The following is a 21367-nucleotide window of genomic DNA, read 5'->3' as shown; positions in this document are numbered from 1 at the left end:
GCCAGCCTTGTTTTTCCCTTGGCGGGCACCGTGATTACCCCACCATGGCCACGCGAGCCCAAGAATCGTGCTTTTAGAAATGGCATTGGGACGTGAAATAAGTGTCCGGATTGATGGGAAACACACGTAGAAAACATGGGCCCGCTCAGTTTATTCATCCCAGAGAGGCAGCTGGAGTCCTGGGGGTGAGGTGATGCCCACGGGGCCTCTTGAGAGGAGTCACACGGGCACTGGGAGATGTGACAGGGCCAGTGAGGCCGGAAGAAGGGGCCCTGAGGAGCAGAGTCTGAGCCGCCTGGGTGGTTAGCAACTTCCTCTGCGTCTTGCGCTGTCTGGGCTTCCTCTCTCTTGTCCTAGATGTCTTCTCCAGAAGGTCTGGCTTTCTCTCCTTGGGACAAGGGCTCGTATTTCTGTGCCATTTCATTTATATTAATGTCTCTCCCCCTCGTAAGTCCTCTATTAAGTCACCTTCCATTTATTTTTTGCAGCGTCTTCTCTTTTTACATCATGGTCTTCCACCTTCAGTCCTCTTGACCCAAATGACACTTTTTTCTTTTAGCTGGAATATTAGTTGTTCGTTTCTATTATGTTCTATTCCCTGATAAGTTAGAGCAAAGGTAGGCGTGAGGCCACATATTGGTTCTACAAGTCCAGAAAGTCTTTTGCACTTACGGTGGCCAGAGCAGCCCTCTGAACCTCCATAGTGGAGGTCAGTGTGGAAAGAGTGTGGGGTCATTCCCAGGACACAGAGGTCTGTGTATCTGCTATTTATTTGCTCATCTATTAAACATGCCCATATTATTTCTCAGGCTCTGTGTGAGCACTGAGGATATGGCATTGAACATGGCAAGCATGGTCTCTGCCCGCATGGGGCTTAACATCCAGCAGGGAACACAGACTCCCAGTGAAATTCCAAAAGTATGATGAGCACCACACAAGACCCTGGGGTGTAGGAGTGTGTGAGCATCCTCTCCAACCTTCATCTCCGGGGGTTCTGTTCTCTACAACCAACATCATCTCTTGATCACTCACCCCCAATCAGCACCTGCCCAAACTATTTCTGAAATAAGAACCATTTACTGACATTCTCCTGATTGGTTGAAGCCCTAACATCAGCAGGTACATATTGTTACCTATTCAATGATAACCCTTCAAACTAGGCATGTGCTGACTTTAAAATTAGCTGTGGTTCAAAAATAATTTCTGCAATAAAGGAGCTGAGACTAAATGATTTCAAGTTAGAATTAAGAAATATATTTGGTAAGCAGCGTTTATACTGGAGACTGAGATTAATTTTGTATCTGTATTTTGTTTTTACCACTCCTCATTGGGATGAGAAGGGATCCTCTTGGCTGAAGGTTGTGCTGGTTTCCAAATAACTTTTCTTTTTGGTGGAGGGGAGTTCAAACCCTAATTCCTTTTGTTACCTTGTCCAATGAGAGCACAGACGTGGCCTATTCCACTACATGATCTTCCACCGCGTCATCTCCCCTCCATGATCTCCACCCACAGACCTGGTGTGTTGCCTGGGGGTCCCTGAGCTCAGGTGCCCAAACCCTTGTCCCCCTCAAATGTAGACAGTGAGTGTATGCTATTGCCCGCCTCCCCTCCCCCCGCTGATGGCCCTCCCGCCAGAACACTGGGAGCAATGCATTGAGAATTTCACTTTGAGTTGTGACTTTTCTTTCTTTCTTGTTTTATTTATTTTGTTTTTAATTCCTACTTGTGAACTTTCAAAGGCAGAGGGAAAAAAACTCACGTCTCTATCTCTTCTTTTTTGAAAAACAAAACCCCAAAGACTCCTGGGATTCTGCTCAGAGAACCAAAGATGTTTCCCCTCAGCTGAACTCGGCCACCATCATTGATATCCACCCTTCCTCCACCTACAGCATCCGCATGTACGCCAAGAACCGGATTGGCAAGAGTGAGCCCAGCAACGAGCTGTCCATCACCGCAGACGAGGCAGGTGCGTGTGGCTGGCTGGAGGCCCGGGAGCCTGGAGCTGGCTCTGGGGCTCAGGTGGTTAATGCAGGATCAGACCTTTGATGAGAGCTCTCCGTAGCTCCAGGCCCCACCCAAGCACAGTGTTCTGCCTCCTACTTGGGAGGCACTGCCCTTCAAATAGGGCTTAGGTCAAGGTTCTCATACCCAAGACTTAAAAGAAAGACAGATGACACTAGCCACCTCGTGCGAGTTAAAGAACCTTGCCTTTGTTACACTTCCTTTGTTTGGATATATGGGATCCAGGTGGAAAGAAGATCCATGAGTGTATATCTTGCCCAAGTCCTTGTGCTGTCCAGGTGAGGGAGGAAGGCTTACCTAGGAAGTGGCAAGGATATGCTCTGTGTGGGCAGCTGGGGAGATGGTAGTACAAGTTATTTCATGGACCAGAAATGTCAGTGTTTCTATGATAAACTTTTTTGGGGGTTTTCCTATTACAAAGTATTTCATATTCAGTTTTGAAAACTTTGAAGATAGACATAGAATTTTGAAGAAGGCAAAGCAGGTTCCATGCAGGCACATGCGTGTATACACACACCCTTCAACACCGTGGCACACTCATGGCTACCAGGGGGTGAAATTAAGTGATTTGTACAGGACTGAGCAGCTAGGCAGTGGCCAGCCTAACTCCTAGAAGGAGAGGTGGAAGCAAGCTGCCCTTGAGTTTTCTGGGGGAAGGAAAGGTAAGGAAGCAAAGCCTGGCTTATCTTTTGGGGGGCAAAGAGTCTAGTCCCCAAAGCTAGCTTTTCTTCTCCTGCCAACAATCAGAGCAATCAGCCACTGCCTACTGCTGTGGGGAAGTTGGAAGCTTAGTCTCAGATCCCTACTTCTCCGTCACCAAGGTTAAGGTGATCATTCCCACATGATCAGGAGTCCAACAGGAGGTTTTTCTTTCAGGGTTGTCCTTGACTTCCTTCCCACCTGGATAGCACAGGAACTTGCTGTCCTCATTAATGGCACTGCAAATTGACATCACTGTTACATATCTCTTAAGTACCTTCCTACAGTTTTTAATGGTACCTTCACCATGTGTTTTACCAGTTCCATATTGTTAGGCATGCCAGTCATGTGCTGGTTTTCATTATTATGAACACCACTGTGACGAACATCCTCGTGGTATATATTCTGCTATTTTCAATATTACTTTCTTAGTTTAGATAGCAAGAAGAGGGATTGCTGGATCAGAACAAATGCGAAATTTAACTCTTGATATATGGGTAGTCAATAGATCCTCAAGGAAATGGGTTAAAATATACAGTTCTTCCTGAACAGCGATGAGCACTCTTTTCTCTACCCTGGGACATAATGGCGCTTGGAAATTGTTCTTAAGGCTGGGGGTGGGGTGGGGGGAGTAACTTTGTGCTTCGGTGCCTGAGGATGAGCCGTTTCTGATACTTGGTACTCCGCGGATTTCTTACCTGCAAAATGGACATCATGATGCTTCCCTCCTCCTCACCACGGACATTGGCTAAATGGACAAAACGCCAAGCTTTAAAGTGCTTTCCATTTCTCAGAAATAAGTGGGAGAGGAGTGTCTGCATGTTCCTGCAAAAAATGGAACCTTATTTAAATATTTATGTAAGCAACCCACTAACTTCCTGGAATCTCATTATGCTGGATATTTAGGGACAATAAGCTGCCTCCAAAATGCAACACAATGCAGGGCTCCACCTTCCCCGTCCTCTTCACCCTTTTCTAACTGCCCATCTCCAGGGCCTTCTCAAGGTAGCTAGCTGTTGCTGGTGGTGCTTTGGGGGGCGGCTTTCCAGATTGCCATTGGCCATTATGAAGGCTGTTGTTGTTGCTTTTTATTTCGTTTCCCTGGTGACCTGGGCTGCAGCTGGCAGTTACCATGGCAGCATTCCTCTCTGAGCCAGGAGGCCAGGTGATCAGCCGCCTGGTCAGCGGTCTGCAGGCAGCTCCCTGGATCTCTGCAGCAGGCAGGCTCAGAGCCACCTGCTCGGTTCTTGGAGAAGCCTTGTGGTTGACCAGGTGTGGGCTGCCAGCCTCGCTCCCTCCCCGGCAGGTGAGCGGAAGGAAGATGAAACGGGAGGAGCAGGCTTGAGCAAAGCTCCAAAATAGAGTCTGTCTTTGGGTGCCTAGGTTTGCTGAAACGAAAAGTCCTTTTACCTCGGATGGCTCACATGGAACAGAGGGCAACTACCCCACTACCCTGACCAAACATACCCTCACTACAACTACCCTGATCATACACACCCTCACTACAACCACCCCGCTCCCTGACCATACACACCCTAACTACAACTACCCTGACCATATACACCCTCACTACAACTACCCTGACCATACACACCCTCACTACAACTACCCTGACCATACACACCCTCACTACAACCACCCCACTCCCTGACCATACACACCCTCACTACAACTACCCTGACCATATACACCCTCACTACAACTACCCTGACCATACACACCCTCACTACAACTACCCTGACCATATACACCCTCACTACAACTACCCTGACCGAGCACACCCTAACTACACCTACCCCACTCCCTGACCATACACACCCTCACTACACCTACCCCACTCCCTGACCAAGCACACCCTCACTACAACCACCCACATCAAGCACACCCTCGCTACAACTACCCTGACCACACACACCCTCACCACAACCACCCTCATCAAGCACACTCTCAATACAACTACCCTGACCATATACACCCTCACTACAACTACTCTGACCATACACACTCTCACTACAACTACCCTGACCATACACAGCCTCACTACAACCACCCTGACCAAGCATACGCTCACTACAACCACCTCACTACCTGACCAAGCACACCTTCACTACAACCACCCCACTCCCTGATGAAGCACACCATCATTAGAATTGCCACAGAGGCCACTGGTTGCTACTGTCACTTCCGGCAGGGAAGCCCAAAGGTGTGGAGATGACCATTCCTCATCCAAACTGCTCCCTTCCCCTAAATTAATAAATAAATAAATAATAAAAAAGTAGCCATCACTCAAGCAGTGAAAATCATTGGGTGGAAGCTTCTGGAAACCTACTCATTTTTATGGCAATATAGTGCCCAAGTCTGGAGCCCCTGACACCTCTCACTGCCTCCCTGGCTGGAGAAATGAGTAGGTCTGCTTTCCCCCGCCCTACCATATTACTGTTCGCAGCTACATTGGACTCCCATGGTGGTCAGCGGCAGCCTACCCTTCCCTTCCCCCTCTGCATGCGTGCTCTGTCCCCGTCTGGAAGGCCCTCGGAGTCGGTGTCTTCCTGTCTGTACTCTTCCTTGAAATGCCAGGTCAAGGAGGACCCAGCGCGATACCTTCTCCCGGCTCCCTGGATGGCACTGTTGCCATCCCCCAGCACCGAGTGGGAATCTCCATGGCAATGGCCTCTGAGCTATGTGGTTGTTTCTCATGGTGCTCTGTGCTATCCAGCAGGGAGACTGCTCAGTACATGTGGGAGGAATCGTCACAAACATGCCTCACAGAGTGGTCTTAGAAGAGGAGTAGTAATGAGCAGTGTGTGTGTGTGTGTGTGTGTGTGTGTGTGTGTGTGTGTTGAAAAAAGTATATGGTGAATTAAACCCACAGTGAAATGTTGAAGGACCTCACAAAGAAAGAAAAGTAGAGAAAGGTGAAGGGTAAGGCTGAAGGGGGAGATGAGGAAGGTGGGAGAACGAAGAAGGCCCGCTCACTGGAGCTCCCACCGGGGCCACGAGAAGCATCCGGGCCTACGTCTAAGACACCACGTGTCCTGACCGGGGAGCATATCCCAGGGGCCCTGTACCCACAGCTCGCACGGCGGCCGGCCTGAGGTGTTTGGGTTGCTTCTGCCCATTGCTTGCAGGTCTTTACAACGAGGTGCCAGTTTTTAAATCTGGAGGCTTCAGGTCAAAATTTAAACTTTGAACTTCCCTTGAGTGTCTGTTTGGTGAGAATCAGCTGCAGCTGAGGATAGAGTGGTTCCCCCTTAGGCCAGCCCTGAACCCCAATTAACCATCAGCCCCTCCCTTCTTTCATTTAAGGGGTCACAGACGAGAGCCCATGCACCAAAGTCCACTTACAATTCTTGAGCTAAGAATCGCTTTTGCATTTTATATTTTTATTTGTATTGATTTCAGAGAGGGGGAGAGAGATAGAAACATCAGTAACGAGAGAGAATCATTGATCGGCTGCCTCCTGCATATCCCCCACTGGGGATTCAGCCCACAACCCGGGCATGTGCCTTGACCAGAATCGAACCCAGGACCATTCAGTCTGCAGGCCAATGCTCTATCCACTGAGCCAAACCAGCTAGGGCAGCTTTTGCATTTTAAAAAGAAGAGAACGAAGAACAATATGAGACCACATGGGGCTCGAAAAGCCTAAATACTCACTGTCTTCCCTGCACAGAAAAGGCATGCAGATCCCTATTGTCACCTTGCCAAGTGGGCATTTGGGTCCCAGGTTCCTGCCGTGGCATCCATTGCAAAGCCCAGTGCAGAGAGAATCACCCCATGTCCCTGGCATCCTTGCCTCCCGCTGGAAATAGCTCTGTTCCAAGGCGCAACACTGAGTGTTTTCACGGGAAAGTACACAAATGCAGGATCAGTGCTCTATTGCACTTGACCTTGGGGCACAGCCAGGAGGCAGAGGTCACACTGTCCAGCATACTCCTCCCGACTCCCCTCTGCAGCCCTGAGCCCCCCGAAGGGGAGAAGCTCAAGCTAAAGTGGAGACTCTGCCCAGTGTTAATGAGGTCAGCTCCTAATGGAGCAGAAGTGCACGGACGCACGTGCCCTGTTTCTTTGGCGCTGATCAGCCTGTCACATCCACAGCTGACCCTCACCCAGGCCAGCTCGCCCATTAGCAGCCGTGCCCTGGCCACCTGCCACTAAGTGCCGTGACTGAGTTTGGGGTGGCTCACCCCTTCATCGTTTTCATTATGAGTCTGTCCTTAGAACGTGGACGTTCAATTAGGCGGGAGCTCCTTAAAAAACCACTGAATTTTCAGATGCCTCAGAGAATGGAAGGTCGGGATTATGGAAGGGTCACTGCGTGGAGCCGTTAGGTTGGCATTGGATCCGGCGCTAAGTGAATGGCCTTCGCATCTTTTTTCATCACATTTCAGAGCAGCAGCCTGGTCCAGAGGAAGAGTTTCCTGGGTACTGAGAGGACATGATGGGGCCTAAGGAGTAAGATGCCTTATTCAAGGAGTAAGAGGTGTTACAATAGACATACGAGTATTGGTGCACATTAGCCCAGGCTGGCGTCACTGTGCTCTTGAAGGAGAGAGTCTGATGCACAGGGTCCACCCACTAAGAACCAGGGGCACCCTGACCCCAGCCTTCAGCAGTCTGCTTCCATTGTCCTTTCCCCAGCTTCCATTGGAAATTAAATCACTGACCTCCTCCACGTTCCTCATTCATGCTGAGTGTACTCCCGCCAGCTCCCCTGGAATGTTCTGGTATATTCTGGAATATTCTGGGATTGTTCTGGAGTGCTCTTCCCCTCCTTCCATACCTCCTTCAAGCTTTGCTCAAATAACATATTTTTAATGAGTCCTACCCTGACCCTCTTCCTCATTCCAAGTTCAACCCACAGCCCACTCTGTCACCCTTGATCCCCTCCCTCCGTTAACACTTTGCTTTTTAAAAATAGCATCTATTACCATCAAACACACCATACAATGTATTGATTTATTTGGTTTGTGATCTATTTCCTCCCTTTCACAAGGGTAGGAATAGTTGCTTGTTTTGTTCACTGCTATATCCCAGACACTTAGAACCATATAATAGGGGCTCAATGAAAAATAGTGTAAATAACTTAGCAATTTACTTGATAAATCATTATTTAAATGAAGTTATCCTTTGCTCTTCCAGGTGTCAGTTCTTCTTGGTTTTATTTTGATTTTTACTGAACAGTCTTGGCCTCCTTTACCGAACAAAGAGCATCCAACTGGACCGTACTACTCTGGCCGAGAGCAGCACGTGGTTGTGGCACCGGCAGTTGTCCCTCAGTCCATTTTTTATCCATGTTTGCACGCCAGCCCTCGCTTAGTTTAGGACCTCGCACATAGCAGAACCTCAATAGCTTGATTCCCCAATCAGGAAACCAGAGATGGGCATCTGGGGGTGATTCCCACTGGGGTCGTTCAGCCAGTGGAATGATTGGCTTATCACCAAGATTCCGGGTGAAGCCAGGAGAGAATATTTTGAGGGCAGAGGGGAGCGCTGAGGCTGAGTCTTGGTGTCACTGGTTGGAAGTGAGAGAGAGGACCGTCCACTGAGAGCCACAAAGAGCAGTCAGGGAAGCAGGAAGCTGAGGAGAAGGTTCAGCAGGGAGGGAGGCGGAGCCAGCCTGGGTGACCCAAGAGGAAGCAAGAGTGGAGACCTGTGGGTCTGGCAATGCCCAAGGGTCTGCCATCACTGTAGTCCCAGCCAAACAGAATTAGTAAAAGTTACCTTGCCTGGTAAAAACATTAGGAGCTGTACATTTTGTCTTCACCTATGACTGTTTTACTGATTGAACAGTTTGGGCTTCTGTAGAAATGCAGATTATTTATTTTGGAAAATCACATTCATTATTAATTCTTACTTCTAGCCTTCTTCCTCCCTCAGGGAAGACCTAATTATTCTGTTTTGTTTTGTTTTAAAAAAGAAGAAATTATACTACATATATATATATTTTAGAGTTTCCCTTCAAAAACATGTATATAAATTCTTAAATGTCAAGGTCAATACAACTTTCCAATTTAGTTAAATAAATGGATACCTAATTGCTGATCTTCAACACTTTCAGCGTTAGAAATTCAATCTGCCTTAGACTATAATTTTACAGAAATTGTTTCTTTGCAATGAGATGAGGGCCCATGAAAAAATTAGAGCTCAGGAGCTGTGAGGAAAGGCTAAAATTCTGAAAGCAGACTAATTTTTTAATATAAAGTTTTTATTACAATATTTTAGAAACTTAGAATGGAACATGCAGAGTCAAAAAAAAAATCTTCCTAATTATATTGGCCACAGCTCCAACATGTGTCTTAGGTTGATCACATAACATTATGATATAAATTTTATTGTCCCATTATATAGAGAAGGGGACTGAGGCACAGGGAAGTTATGTAACCTGCCTGCAAAAGCAAAACAAAACCAACAAACAAACCAAAACACCCACATCTACTAAGTGGTAATGTCCGAATTTGAACTCAGGGAGAAAGATTGAAATGCCCATCAACTTAGCAACTACAGACAGTCTCTGACTTATGATGGTTCCATTTGTGATTTTTTTAAAATATGTTTTTGTTGATTTCAAAGAGAGGAAGGGAGAGGGGAGAGAGAGAGATAGACACATCAGTGATGAGAGAGAATCATTGATCAGCTGCCTCCTGTGCACCCCACACTGGGGATTGAGCCCGCAACCCGGCCATGTGACTAGGAATCCAACCATGACCTCCTGGTTCATGGGTTGATGCCCAAACACTGAGCACACTGGCTGAAACTTTTGATTTTTTGACTTTACGTTGGTGCAAAAGCGATATGCATTCAGTGGAAACCAGACTTCCAAGTGTGAATGTGGACCTCTTCCTGGGCTAACAATATGCTGGATGATACTTTGGTGAGGCTGGGCAGGTGCAGGGAGCCACAGCTCCCAGCCACGTGATCACAAGGGTGAATAACCATAGACTATGGTGTGATATTCAATTCATTTTCATTTACGATGTTTTCAGCTCTCAGTGGGTTCATTAGGACATAACCCCCTGGTAAGACGAGAAGCATCTGTGCATCCTGTTATTGCTCAAAACTCCTTTCTCTGAAAAAAGGGAAACACTTCCCTTGACCTTGACCTTGCCAGTCTCCAATCTGACCTCCATCTCTACCCTTCCTTTCACTTTCAAATTCTTCACAAGGAGCTTACATTCACTCCTTCTGCTTTCTTAGCCCCCTATGCTCCTCGCCCTCCTGCCAAGGGCACCATGTCCACAGGAATGGGCTTTGTGCAGCTGTGACCGCAGTCATCAACCCAACAACACCTTTCCATTCAAAGCGGTCTCTCCCTGCTGACTCCTGGGCCACTGTTTGCTTCTGCTTCTCAGATTCACTTGACTATAGCCATGACATCTTGTCTGTCCTGGTTAGATCACAAACTCAGGGGGACAAAGAATGTTCTACATCCCTTAGTTCTACACGATGTACTTAGCACACAGTACATTTCCAATACGTGCTAATTGACTGTAACTGGATGTAATTGGAACCCTACAGCCATTAGATATAGGTTGGTGTGAGTTGCACACTTTTGCTTTTTAACTTTGCTTCTGCCATCTGTGGCCATGGCCCCTAGTTAACAAGAATTTTTAATTGGAAAGTATGAAGAACTAAAGCCAACACAGAGACTCAGGCAGAAGGATCCTGACATTCTCTCTCTCTCTCTCTCTCTCTCTCTCTCTCTCTCTCTCTCTCTCTCTCTTTCTTTGCCTCAGTAGCTCTGAGTAGCTGGTCGACCCCAAAGCCATGTCACTAACAGAGACTTCCAAGGGAAAGAGAAGGGCCTTTACTCAAATGCTCCACAGGCAGAGTTTTATAAAAGAAATGTCTTGTTTTACCCGTTGACTTGCTCACACTTCAGTTGACTTGCTCACACTTGAGTTTACTGATCAAGTTGTCGAGGCCATGGAGAAGAAGAAGGTGAGGGCAGCCCTGGAGAGTCACTTTTCCCGGGAGCAGGAGAGCTCCGGGATACTCAGTGCACAGTGACTCTGCCAGATTGGCGTGTCCCCAACACGTGTCTTGGTGCTGAGCGGCCTGTCGTCGGGCCTGGCCCTGCTGTGTAGGTGTCAGTCCGTGTGGAACCCGCTTCTAACGGTCTGTGGGTTTTGGTCTTTCAGCTCCTGATGGCCCACCTCAGGAAGTCCACCTGGAGCCCATCTCGTCTCAGAGCATCAGGGTCACCTGGAAGGTAAACCACGCAGACGCTTGCTTTCCCGGCACGGTTTCCATGGAGGCGAGCACCTCACTCACGTTACCTGTTATGATGCCGAGACACTAACATTCAGTTCTGCCAAATTAGGTTAAGAGGCCTTTTCTTAAAATCCGGCATCTGTATCCACGTTTCTAATACTTTACAGCAAATTCCCCATCCACAGAGAGTGGCGTGGCTGTGTCTTATTTTTATTCTTTGAATCCTGATTGAGTCCTAAGTGCTGGTCTCCAGACAAATCGTGGAAAGATTGCCTGAATGCACCTCTGATTGCCCCCTAGGGGAGACCGTTTCTAATTGCTTTTCCTAAGTGGCAATCACGGTGTGTGGTGAGCCCACTGAGCTGGCAGGAAGGAGAGAAGTCCTCCCTGTGCCACCTGCTAGCTGTGTCCTTGAGCACACATCCCCCCCAGCCCCCCATTTCCTCACCAGCGACTGCACCATCCAGCAGGCTGCATCCCACGAAGTGGTCCCTCAAGTGCAGCGGGCAGGTGCATGCTGCTGCTGGCCAACAGGGGGCATTGGCCATCGCTGGAAGAGGAAGGAAGCTTGAGTCAAGTGCAGACAGACCGCTGCTTTGTCTCACCCAGGGTTCCATAGCAAAGCTCCCAATAAAGCAAGCGGTAGAGTCTTATTCCAGTGCCAGCTCGTCACAGACTAGCGCATTAGGCACCACTCCCCAGGGACCTCACCTGGCGTCCCTTAGCTGGTGGGCGAAACTGCTTTGGGAACTAGTCACCCCTTCATGTGCTCTTGGAGACAACCACATTGGGCCAAACTCCACTGTATCTGGGGTACTGTTGTTGGGTCAAAACATCTGTGAAGTTACGCTCATGAATCCCATTCCGGGTTTCTCTCATCGCATCGGTTTTCTCCATGCCTCTTGCCTCCCCCTTTTTCCTGTCTTCTCACTCAGAGAAGGGGAGGGGGCCCAGTGAGGTCTTTTAGGCACACCCCTCCTGAAACCATAAAAACCAAGCCCGTCCTTGTTTTTCCCTTGGAGCATGAGCTCTGTCACTCAGTGACCAACGTCGGTCTAAAAGGGGATTTTCATTGCAGGGGTGGGTACCCCTTTGTTGTTAACACGAGCCCCTGCAGCAGGCCCCTTTGTGTCAGTGAGTCGCGATGCCAGCGGGCAGCGGGCCACGATGGTTCAGCTGCTCAGACAGTGCGGCCGCGGTGGGGGAAGGGTGTCATTCATCTTTGTGAGCACATCCGCCAGCTGTGAGCATCACACACGTGTCATGAAAGGCACTCAGCAAGCCCTAACCCCTCACGCATCCCGGCCACTCTACAAACGGAACGCTGACTCACTCTGGCTGGATGAAAGGCTGGGAAGTCTCACCCACTCGCCCTCCTCGTTCCCTTGCATGTGTGCGCCCCTGAAAAAGGCCAGCGGTTGCTGTGGCCCCTAAAGCTTTTGGGGTCCCGCTTGAGAGAGGTGCCTGTCCACAGAGCCCTTGTAGCCAAGCATGGGAACCCTTCAGGCTCTAAAAGGCTTCACCTTCTTTCATCTCCATCAAACGCAGCAGCAAAGTCAGTAATTGCAGTTAAATTTCCTCTGAACGCCGAAAGGATGGACGTGTTGTGGGCTATTCAGAGGAAGCCTTGTTTCCGTGAGGTCGTGAAGCGGTTGTAGGATGCTGTTCACGGAACAGGGATCTGTCTCCGTAGCGGGGGTTGTTGACCGGCCTGTCCGCACGCAGACGGGCCTGAGGCTGATCTCACACCGGATGAGGTAAGGGCTGCCCGTTCGTTGGCCCGATTATGTAAGGAAAGTGTCCCACTCGACCAAATTGTGTGCGCTCATCCATCATCTAAAGCAGATGCAAAGTGGGATATGACATGGTGCGTACAGTATGCCTTTCCTTCATGGGAAAAGTTCCAGGTTTACAGTTAGTGTCAGGAGGTGGCAGGAAAGGAGGAGGAAGAAGGACGGAAAGAAAGGAGCAGTTATGTTAGCCCAGGAGGGAGCCCACCTCAGGCAGCTGGGATGCAAACACCGGGGTTGTATGTAAGACGTCTGTGGTGGGAACTCATTCACTCAGGGTCACAGGGCAACTGATGGGAAGTAAATGATGTGCTCCAAGTGGGGACACGCGATAGAGGGGAGAAGAGCTCTGGGGTTTGGGTGGGAAAATGGCTCCTGTAGTTGCTGAACCTCTTAACGGCCAGGGCGGTGGCTTTCTATAACTCAGGGGACAGACGTTCAATTTAACTATTATGGTACCAGCAACACTTCTGTAACATACACCTTCTGTTGAACAAAATGAACAGCTTTCCCTTTTTATTTATATCTTTTGTCAAAGAAAAATTTCAAATGTTGACATTATCAAGTCTGGCACAGGGGGCTCAGGCCTACGGAATAGAGACCAAAACCCAAAAGACGCTCTAGGCCGGTCCAAGTCAGGCTGCAGCGCCTGGTTCAGGTTTGTCGCTCGGTCCTTCCCCCGGTTATGGGGGACCGTGCAGGGGGACTGTCCACCTCTCTCCTTCTCCTCTGCCATCGCACACTCTTCATGACCTTCTCCCCTCGCCTGTCCAGTCGCCCGTACTCAGCCCTCCGGTCCGGCGTGCCTCTCTCGGTGGCCATGTGTGGATCTCCAAGGTGGAAGGAGCCGTTTGATCCTCTGTGTCACCCGTTACTCTTGGAGATGGCTCACTGCTGTTCCCTTCACACGGTCTCTGCATCCGTTCGGTCGCATCTCTCTGCTGTTCTCTGGGCTCCTCAGAGGCCGGGAGCGTCTCATTCATCTTTGATGGCAAAACATTTCTCCAGAGAGACGTGAGGCAGAGATATTTTTCCTATTGATGTAAACGTTTCGTGTTGAATGAGGAATATTTTTAGAGCCACGGGCTGTCCCAAAATAATGAGATTTCCAATTGCTTAAATACCCCGGTGCTGAAAACCATGGTGAGGCTGAGGACTCGGGATAAAAATCCTGACACCGTTACCACTTTCTTGAGCCTCAGTGTCATACCCTCTGGCCGAGATTTTATTTAGGAGAAGCCGTGTTACAGAAGAGACACATGGCTTCCATGAAGTATGAATATTGAGTATTTGGGGACGTAATTAAATATCAGCAATCTGAAGAGTACTTTTAATGAGAACACCATATCGCCACAATCCCCAATAATTCTACCTAATTGAGGCTTCATTACAATCTATTACATGCTGCCAAGATGAGCTCTTACAGTGGGAAAGGGCTCAGTCTGCCATGTAAAGCCAGTGACCTTCACCGTGATGATTTAATGAACTGCGGGCTCCACTCGACTCCCGCCCTGAAACCCCTCTGCCTCCAGGAAATGGCACGCGTGTTGGGAAAGGAGCACCTGCTCGCCCAGGTACGTCCTGGGAGTCCTGGGCAAGGCGTCTTCCTGAGCACCCGCTCTCTGCCAAGCGCCGCACCCATCTCTTGCGTGATTCTGTCATTAGCTCTGAGCCCTGGGAGGACCCCGTTTTGCACGGAGGGGGTTCCTGAAGCTGGAGGGACTTGCCGAAGATCGGAGGGCTATCACGGTGAGGACCCCACCCCAGCTGCCCCACTGCCTGTGGGCTTCTAAGCAACTCGTACATGGGCGCCTGTGCAGGCCAAGGTGGTGGCTCAAGCACAGTAAGGTTGAACAAATACCAGTGTCTTTTCTGGTTCCTTCCACCCTCGGGTTATCAATTCTCCCCGGCCCCATTCAAGTTAGAGAACACGGGGAAAACGGACATTTTTACCTACTGTCATTTTCTTACCAAACTATAAATAGAGTAACTTGAGTAAGTCAGCACCCTATGTTTCTATAGCAGTGGAATTAATGTTGCTTAAATTTTTCACTCTCACTTTAATCCTTAGGCTATGAAACATTACAAAAGTTTACTTTTATGAACAAATACGTTGGTGCTAGGGTTGTATTTATAGCATCTTTATCAAAAAGCCTGATGGCCTACATGCCTTATAAGTACTTAAGGGACTGCCAGCCCTCTTTACTTTAATAAGTCTTTCCCCTGTAACAAGAGAATATGAAAAACTAAAATTTCAAAATCTTTGGATCATCCATATAGAGTACGATCATTCTCTCCTGACTTATTACAGATGATTAGACTATAAGCATTGTGAAGTTAGAGGGAATATTTTGTTTGTTCACTATATCCTCAGTAGAAGCAGTTAATTTTATTAAACAAATATAGGAATCACTCCCAGTGTTCACGTTTGTGTTAAATAATTTATATCAAGGAGGGCAGTTTTTCCTTTGGAAACCTCTGGACTCCTTAGAAAGCCTTACCTGACTATATATGCATCCTACTTTTTGTGGGTATATAAACTATACAGAGACCTTTTCTAAAGCCATTCATTGCTTATTTGCATCATTTGGGATGGAGTCTGCATCCCTCTCCATCTGTCCATTGAATTAGCCCTCTAGGTTTAGCCCTGTGATTGGTCTTCTCCAAGAACCCCAGTTATCTTCCCAGAGCAGAGCCAACACCGGCCCATGTAAGGCTCCTGGCTGGCCTCCCAACCCCAGCAGGCTGTCCTCTTGGTTCCCTGCCTCCGAGTGCAGTGAGAAGATGCTGCCACTTTCACAAAAGCAGTTCCGCTGCCAAGAGTGTGGGATCCAGGTCTGACACCCGGACGTGCTGGGTGGAGACCTTGGCTGGGACTCAGCATAGGAAACATGTCTCCATTCAGTCCCAGTAGAAAGCTGTACCTCTCCAGCTAATGGACCCTGACAGGACATAAATTGAACTTGGACTAGAGACTAGGACGAAGGCCATGTACATTCCCCAGTTGGCAATCCTTTCAGATGGTTTCTTCTGAAAGCTTTGCATGGAGCCTGGGTGAACCCGGCACCGTGTAGGACATCAGAGAGCGGGCACTTCCACGGTTCTCTTTAGATGGTTAGGTTATAAACTAGCAGGTTACAAGGAGCTGGGTAGCAAGAATAGTCTTGTTTTCTTTTACTTAGAGAATTTTTATAAGAAATGCAAGTAAAAGCCCGGCCGGTGTGGCTCAGTGGTTGAGCATCAAAATGCAAGTAAGATTAATGAGTAGGAACCAAGGCTACAACTAAAAGAGCACTCTGGACTTACTAAAAATATATCTTTAATATTGATTTCAGAGAGGAAGGGAGAGGGGGGAGAGAGAGAGAAACATCAATGATGAGAGAGATTCATTGATGGGCTGCCTCCTGCACACCCCCACACTGGAGATGGAGCCCACAACCTGGGCATATGCCCCGACCAGGAATTGAACCATGACCTCCTGATTCGTAGGTCAACGCTCAACCACAGAGCCATGCTGGCTGGGCACACTCTGGACTTTTATTGATGAGCAGCCCTAGGTCTTTCTTGATTTAGTACATCAACATCAGAGTTTATAAGTTCTAAAGTTAGGCTATTAGGATAAAAATTGCTTATGGTCAGGATAATACTAAAAATTACTTAATTGTCTAGTAAGCACACTATAAGTAATTTTAGCAATGAATACTTAGTGTCATAGATGTGTATGACCATGTTATATTCACAGTGAAAAATGAGGAGTATACATACAAATGTAACTGGACAGTATGCCATTACATTATGCATAAAGTAAGATTAGCATAAATTAAATGCATCTACAGCAAGTAAATTGTATGTAAGAAGAATACTGTGACATAATATGAAGGTGACTTAGAATTGGACTTCAAGAAAATTAGATACCTTCTGGTCTCTACTTCAATAAAAATGACCTTGAGCGTGTTGCTTTGTCATTGCTGAGACTTGAACCCTTTTCAGCAGTGTCAGTCTGAGTGCCCTTTCCCTTATGTCATAGACAATAGATAACAGCACATCTCAGTGGCACGTTGTCTTCCTGCTCAGCTCATAGCACGGGCTAGAGAGCCACGGGAACAGAGGACATGAGAGCAGGTAGAGTATGTAGGTTGGTCCTTGAATAACAGCCCAGATTTGATCCCCACTCTGGATGCTCAACCCTCTGATGGCTCTGGACAGCAGGGCCCTTTCTGATAGCAAAGATGTCCCAGTAAATGCAAATATTATGAAATTTTTCTGATGAATAAAATTTGTATTTCAAATAGTCTAGTAACAGATAAATAAGTAGTAATTTCAAGAAAAACATTCAAAAGACTGCCTGCGGTATAGTTTAACTGGTTTTCATAAAATACCGACTCCACTTTTCACAGAGAACAAATCTGAAGATCACATTAAAGTGAATATGGCATAAGGATGTCTCTGTCCATGACGAACCGCACGTACGAAGGTGGTAAAGCGCCCGGCCCAGGTGCACAGTGGGCTATCCCATCGAGGTTTGCGTTAAGTGTGTTCTGTGATGTTCATACAACAACAAAACCACTTAAGGACACATTTTTCAGCACATGTCCTGTTGTTAAGCAGCACATGACTATACATAAATGGAATGGAATCCGTGGAGTGAGCGGATGAGTGCACACTATTTAATGTGCTTAATTTTCTTTGCTGTCATGGAGCCAACTTGCTGGTGACTTTTCTCATTTCATTAGAGAAATCAAATGAGGTAGATAAGTTAGTACTTGGAGCACAGAATTAGAATGAAAAAATGAAAGAAAATAAAAGAAAACCTATGTCTAAACAAGAAGTCCATAGACATCAAATGACACCTGCTATGTCACAGACATCTCTCCCAAGGCGAGGCAAACAGTCTGATGTTACCTTCATCATTTAAAATACTGAACAGAAAAAACACATAAAAAATAAATAAAATAAAATAAAATGCTAGACAGAGCCTGGACATAGTGGCTCAGTGGTTGAGCATTGACCTATGAACCAGGAGGTCATGGTTCAATTCCCGGTCAGGACACAAGTTTGGGTTGTAAGCTCGATCCCCAGTAGAGGACGTACAGGAGGCAGCCATCAGTGATTCTTTCTCACCATTGATGTTTCCATCTCTCCCTCCCTCTCCCTTCCTCTCTGAAATCAATAAAAATATATTAAAAAATAAAACGCTGGACAGAGTGCTTCAGGGCCTGGGGCAGGAGGCTCTCTGGCCAGGGCAACATGAGCCAACTGCCCTGGGAGACTTTTCTGCATGTATTTCCACATTCTGGGTTTTTAAAAATATTTTTATTGTTAACACTATTACAGATGTCCCCCATTTCCCACCCTCCCTCGCCTTTGCCCACCTCCCTCCAGCCTCTGCCCTACCCTCCCTGGCCTTCACCACGCTGTTGTCTGTGTCCATGTCTATGCATGCATGTTCTTTGCTAACCTTCCACCTTCTTTATCCAGTCCTCCCCACCCCATCCCCATGACACTGTCAGGCTGTTCCATGTATCCATGCCTCTGGTTCAGTTTTGCTCGTCAGTTTACTTTGTTCATTAGATTCCACATATAAGTGAGATCATATGGTATTTGTCTTTCTCTGACTGGCTTACTTCACTTAGCATAATCCTCTCCAGTTCCCTCCATGCTGTCATAAAAGGTAAGAGTTCATTCTTTTTTACAGCCACGTAGTATTTCATTGTGTAAATGTACCTAACCACTGCTTTTCTATCCACTCATCTGCTGATGGGCACTTGGGCTGTTTTCAGATCTTAGATACTGTAAATAATGCTCTGTGAACAGAAGAGTGCATATCTGATGGATATTTCGGGATTCTTAGGATACATTCGCTGGAGATCGCTGAGTCAAAAGGTAGTCCCATATTTAATTTTTTGAGGAAACTCCATACTGTTTTTCACAGAGTCTGCACCAGTCTGTATTCCCACCAGCAGTGCATGAGCGTTCCTTTTTCTCCACATCCTCGCCAGCACTTGCTGTTGGTTGACTTATTGATAGCCATTCTGACAGGTGTGAGGTGATACTTCATTGTGGTTCTAATTTGCACCTCTCTGATGATCAGTGCTGGTGAGCATGTTTTCATATGTCTCTTGGCCATCTGTATGTCCTCTTCTGGTCCATTGCTCGTTTTTTAATTGGATTTTTTGTCTTTCTGACGTTGAGTTGTATGAGTTCTTTATATATTTTGGAAATTAATCCCTTATCAGATGTATCTGCAAATATGTTCGCCCATACAGTGGGTTCCCTTTTCATTTTGTTGATGGTTTCTTTTGCTGTGAAGAAGCTTTTTAGTTGGATGTAGTCCCAATTGTTTATTTTTCCTGTGTTTCCCTTGCCCTAGGAGATATATCGGCAAAAATATTGCTACAGGAGATGTCTGAGGTTTTACTGCTTATGTTTTCTTCTAGGATTTTTATAGTTTTGTGGCTTACATTTAAGTCTTTTATCCATTTTGGGTTTATTCTTGTGTGTGGTGTCAGTTGGTGGTCTAGTCTCATTTTTTCCATGTGCCTGTCCCATTTGCCAGCATCACCTTCTGTTTGATGCTAACATTGAGCAGAACAGAAAGACACAGTATCTGCTCTCAGGTCCAGGTCACTAATATAAATACACTTGCCCTAACGCATTAAGAAGTAATCAACCCACTCTGCGTCAAGGAACCCTTCTGTCCTTTATTTAAAGGCCAAACTCCTCTTGTTATTAGAAACTTTGAAAATTGATTTTACCTTTTTTCAATGCCTGTGATGGATTCCTCCATTAGGACATTCTTTGTGCTTTCAGTAATCACAGAAACATAGGAAAGAGAGCAATGCTACCTTTTGAAAGAATATTATCGGTCTTGTTTTCCCTGCCGGTCGCAATCTAAACTCAAAAATAAGTCCTGCTTTATGTAAATAACTGAAGAATTCAGGAGGCATATTCATACTGACTTTCAGAAGTGACAGAAGTGAGAATCCTGAGAAGGAAAGTGTGATTTGGGGGACCTATGGCGTCACCCCCAGGGGTCTGTACAGACTCTGGTTCCACCTGCACTTGGGCACGTGTCAGGTCAGGTGCGTCCCCCACTTTCTAATGCTCTTTGGTTGGCATACGTGCCCTGAGTTCCTCTGTGTGGTCATTGGCAGATGCCAGGCACTGGATAAGCCCTTATGGCTGGAGAGAAATGCTCTATGTGGCTACCAGACAGTATGATATGCAAAGGACAGCAACATTCACAAAAAGGAGGGACCCAGCAAGCGTAGCTACTCAACAAATGTTTGTTGATGAATGGGTGAATGAACGAATGGGTGAATGAGTGAAATGGGAGCCACCCTACAGTTTACAAATTGAATAGAGTCCCGTTTTGCAGAACATTCCAAGAACCTGTTTCTAACATTCTACATTTGTGTCCCCAGCCCACACACACCCTTGGCTGCCACCTCCTCCGCTGCCAAGTCTGACTAGATTTTGGTGACTATTGGCGGCAAGTCAAAGTTCTTGGCCTCTGGGGATGGTGTGCACTTCAAGCCTCCCGTCACTCGTCATCATTTCTCAAACCTGAATGAAATATCTTCGTTGTTCTAAGCACATCTCATTGTCAGATCATGTGCCCACTCTTTATTTCACACCTCCCTCACTCTTTCCTAGCCCTCGATGGACAGCCATGTTGGGGAAGGGGGGCACGTGGCCATACTTACCTGTATAAGACCTAGGATGTGAATGTTGTACATAGTGTAATGCAACTCTAAGAAGAGACAGAAATGAAAACACGCTTGGGGGCAATGACGTGAGATTTCTCCCCTCTCTGACATCACTCCCTCCAAAGCTGGGGTCCATTCACCTAGGGAGGCTGTGCTATGAGGCTATGGTAGAGTCACAGCTCTGCCCCGCCCACCTGGGCACCTGTCCCCTCTGCAGCCAAGGCCCAGGTGCCAGGAGTCTCCTCGCTGCTGGGTGACTTGCAGGGCTGTGAAGGGCTCCAGTCTATTTGCATCCATTCCCTGTTGTTCTGCAGAGAGCAACCGGGAAATTGGGTTACCGGTGACCTGAAAAATTGGGGAATGCAGAGTCATTGCTTTTTAGCTAAATCATCCATCCCAAGTGAGGCCAATTCTCAGCCTTTTAATGACTCCCCAGTGACAGCGAGGTGCTCAGACCCCAGCATGCACCAGGATCCCCTGTTGGGCTTGTTACAATGCAGGTCACCAGCCCCCTGTCCTGCATGGGTTTCTGATTCCAAAGGTCAGGGTGGGCCCCAGTGTTTCCTGAGCTCCCGCTACACTCCCACTACACTCCCGCCCTGACAAGCACCCCAGTTCCTCCCCCCAGGGTCACCCTGAGTGTTCTGCTCCACCCCTGGGTCATCCCTGGCTCCTGGGGGCAGTGGAGGATGCTGATTGCTTTTGTCTCCCTATCACAATGGCTGGTCTTCCTTCAGGCTCTGGTGACGTGCCCCCTTCTCTGGGGACCCTCTGCCCCTGTTTGGAAAAGTCACCTCTCCAATATTACTTTCCTAACGTGCTGTACAAACCTTCAGCTCTGCAAGTGCCACGTTGTACTTCAATCACAGAGTCACCGCAGTGCACCTCCCTTCCCCCAGCCCCTTACACACACACACAGGAAGCCTCATGCAG

The 21367-nt window shown here is 47.5% G+C and overlaps 1 protein-coding gene across 1 annotated transcript in view; it reads left to right on the top strand.

Moving 5' to 3' along the window:
• The window catches only part of DSCAM (DS cell adhesion molecule), a 373478-nt gene that overhangs the window by 262607 nt on the left and 89504 nt on the right, over positions 1–21367 (top strand). The window contains exons 15-16 of the mRNA XM_054712828.1: positions 1799–1966; positions 10863–10933. Coding sequence (XP_054568803.1) covers positions 1799–1966; positions 10863–10933 — 239 coding nt within the window. The remainder of the gene's footprint in view (positions 1–1798; positions 1967–10862; positions 10934–21367) is intronic.

This window comes from Eptesicus fuscus, chromosome 3 (assembly GCF_027574615.1).
Source record: "Eptesicus fuscus isolate TK198812 chromosome 3, DD_ASM_mEF_20220401, whole genome shotgun sequence".
In the NCBI taxonomy this organism is placed as follows: domain Eukaryota; kingdom Metazoa; phylum Chordata; class Mammalia; order Chiroptera; family Vespertilionidae; genus Eptesicus; species Eptesicus fuscus.
This window is presented reverse-complemented; position numbering and strand designations above follow the sequence as displayed.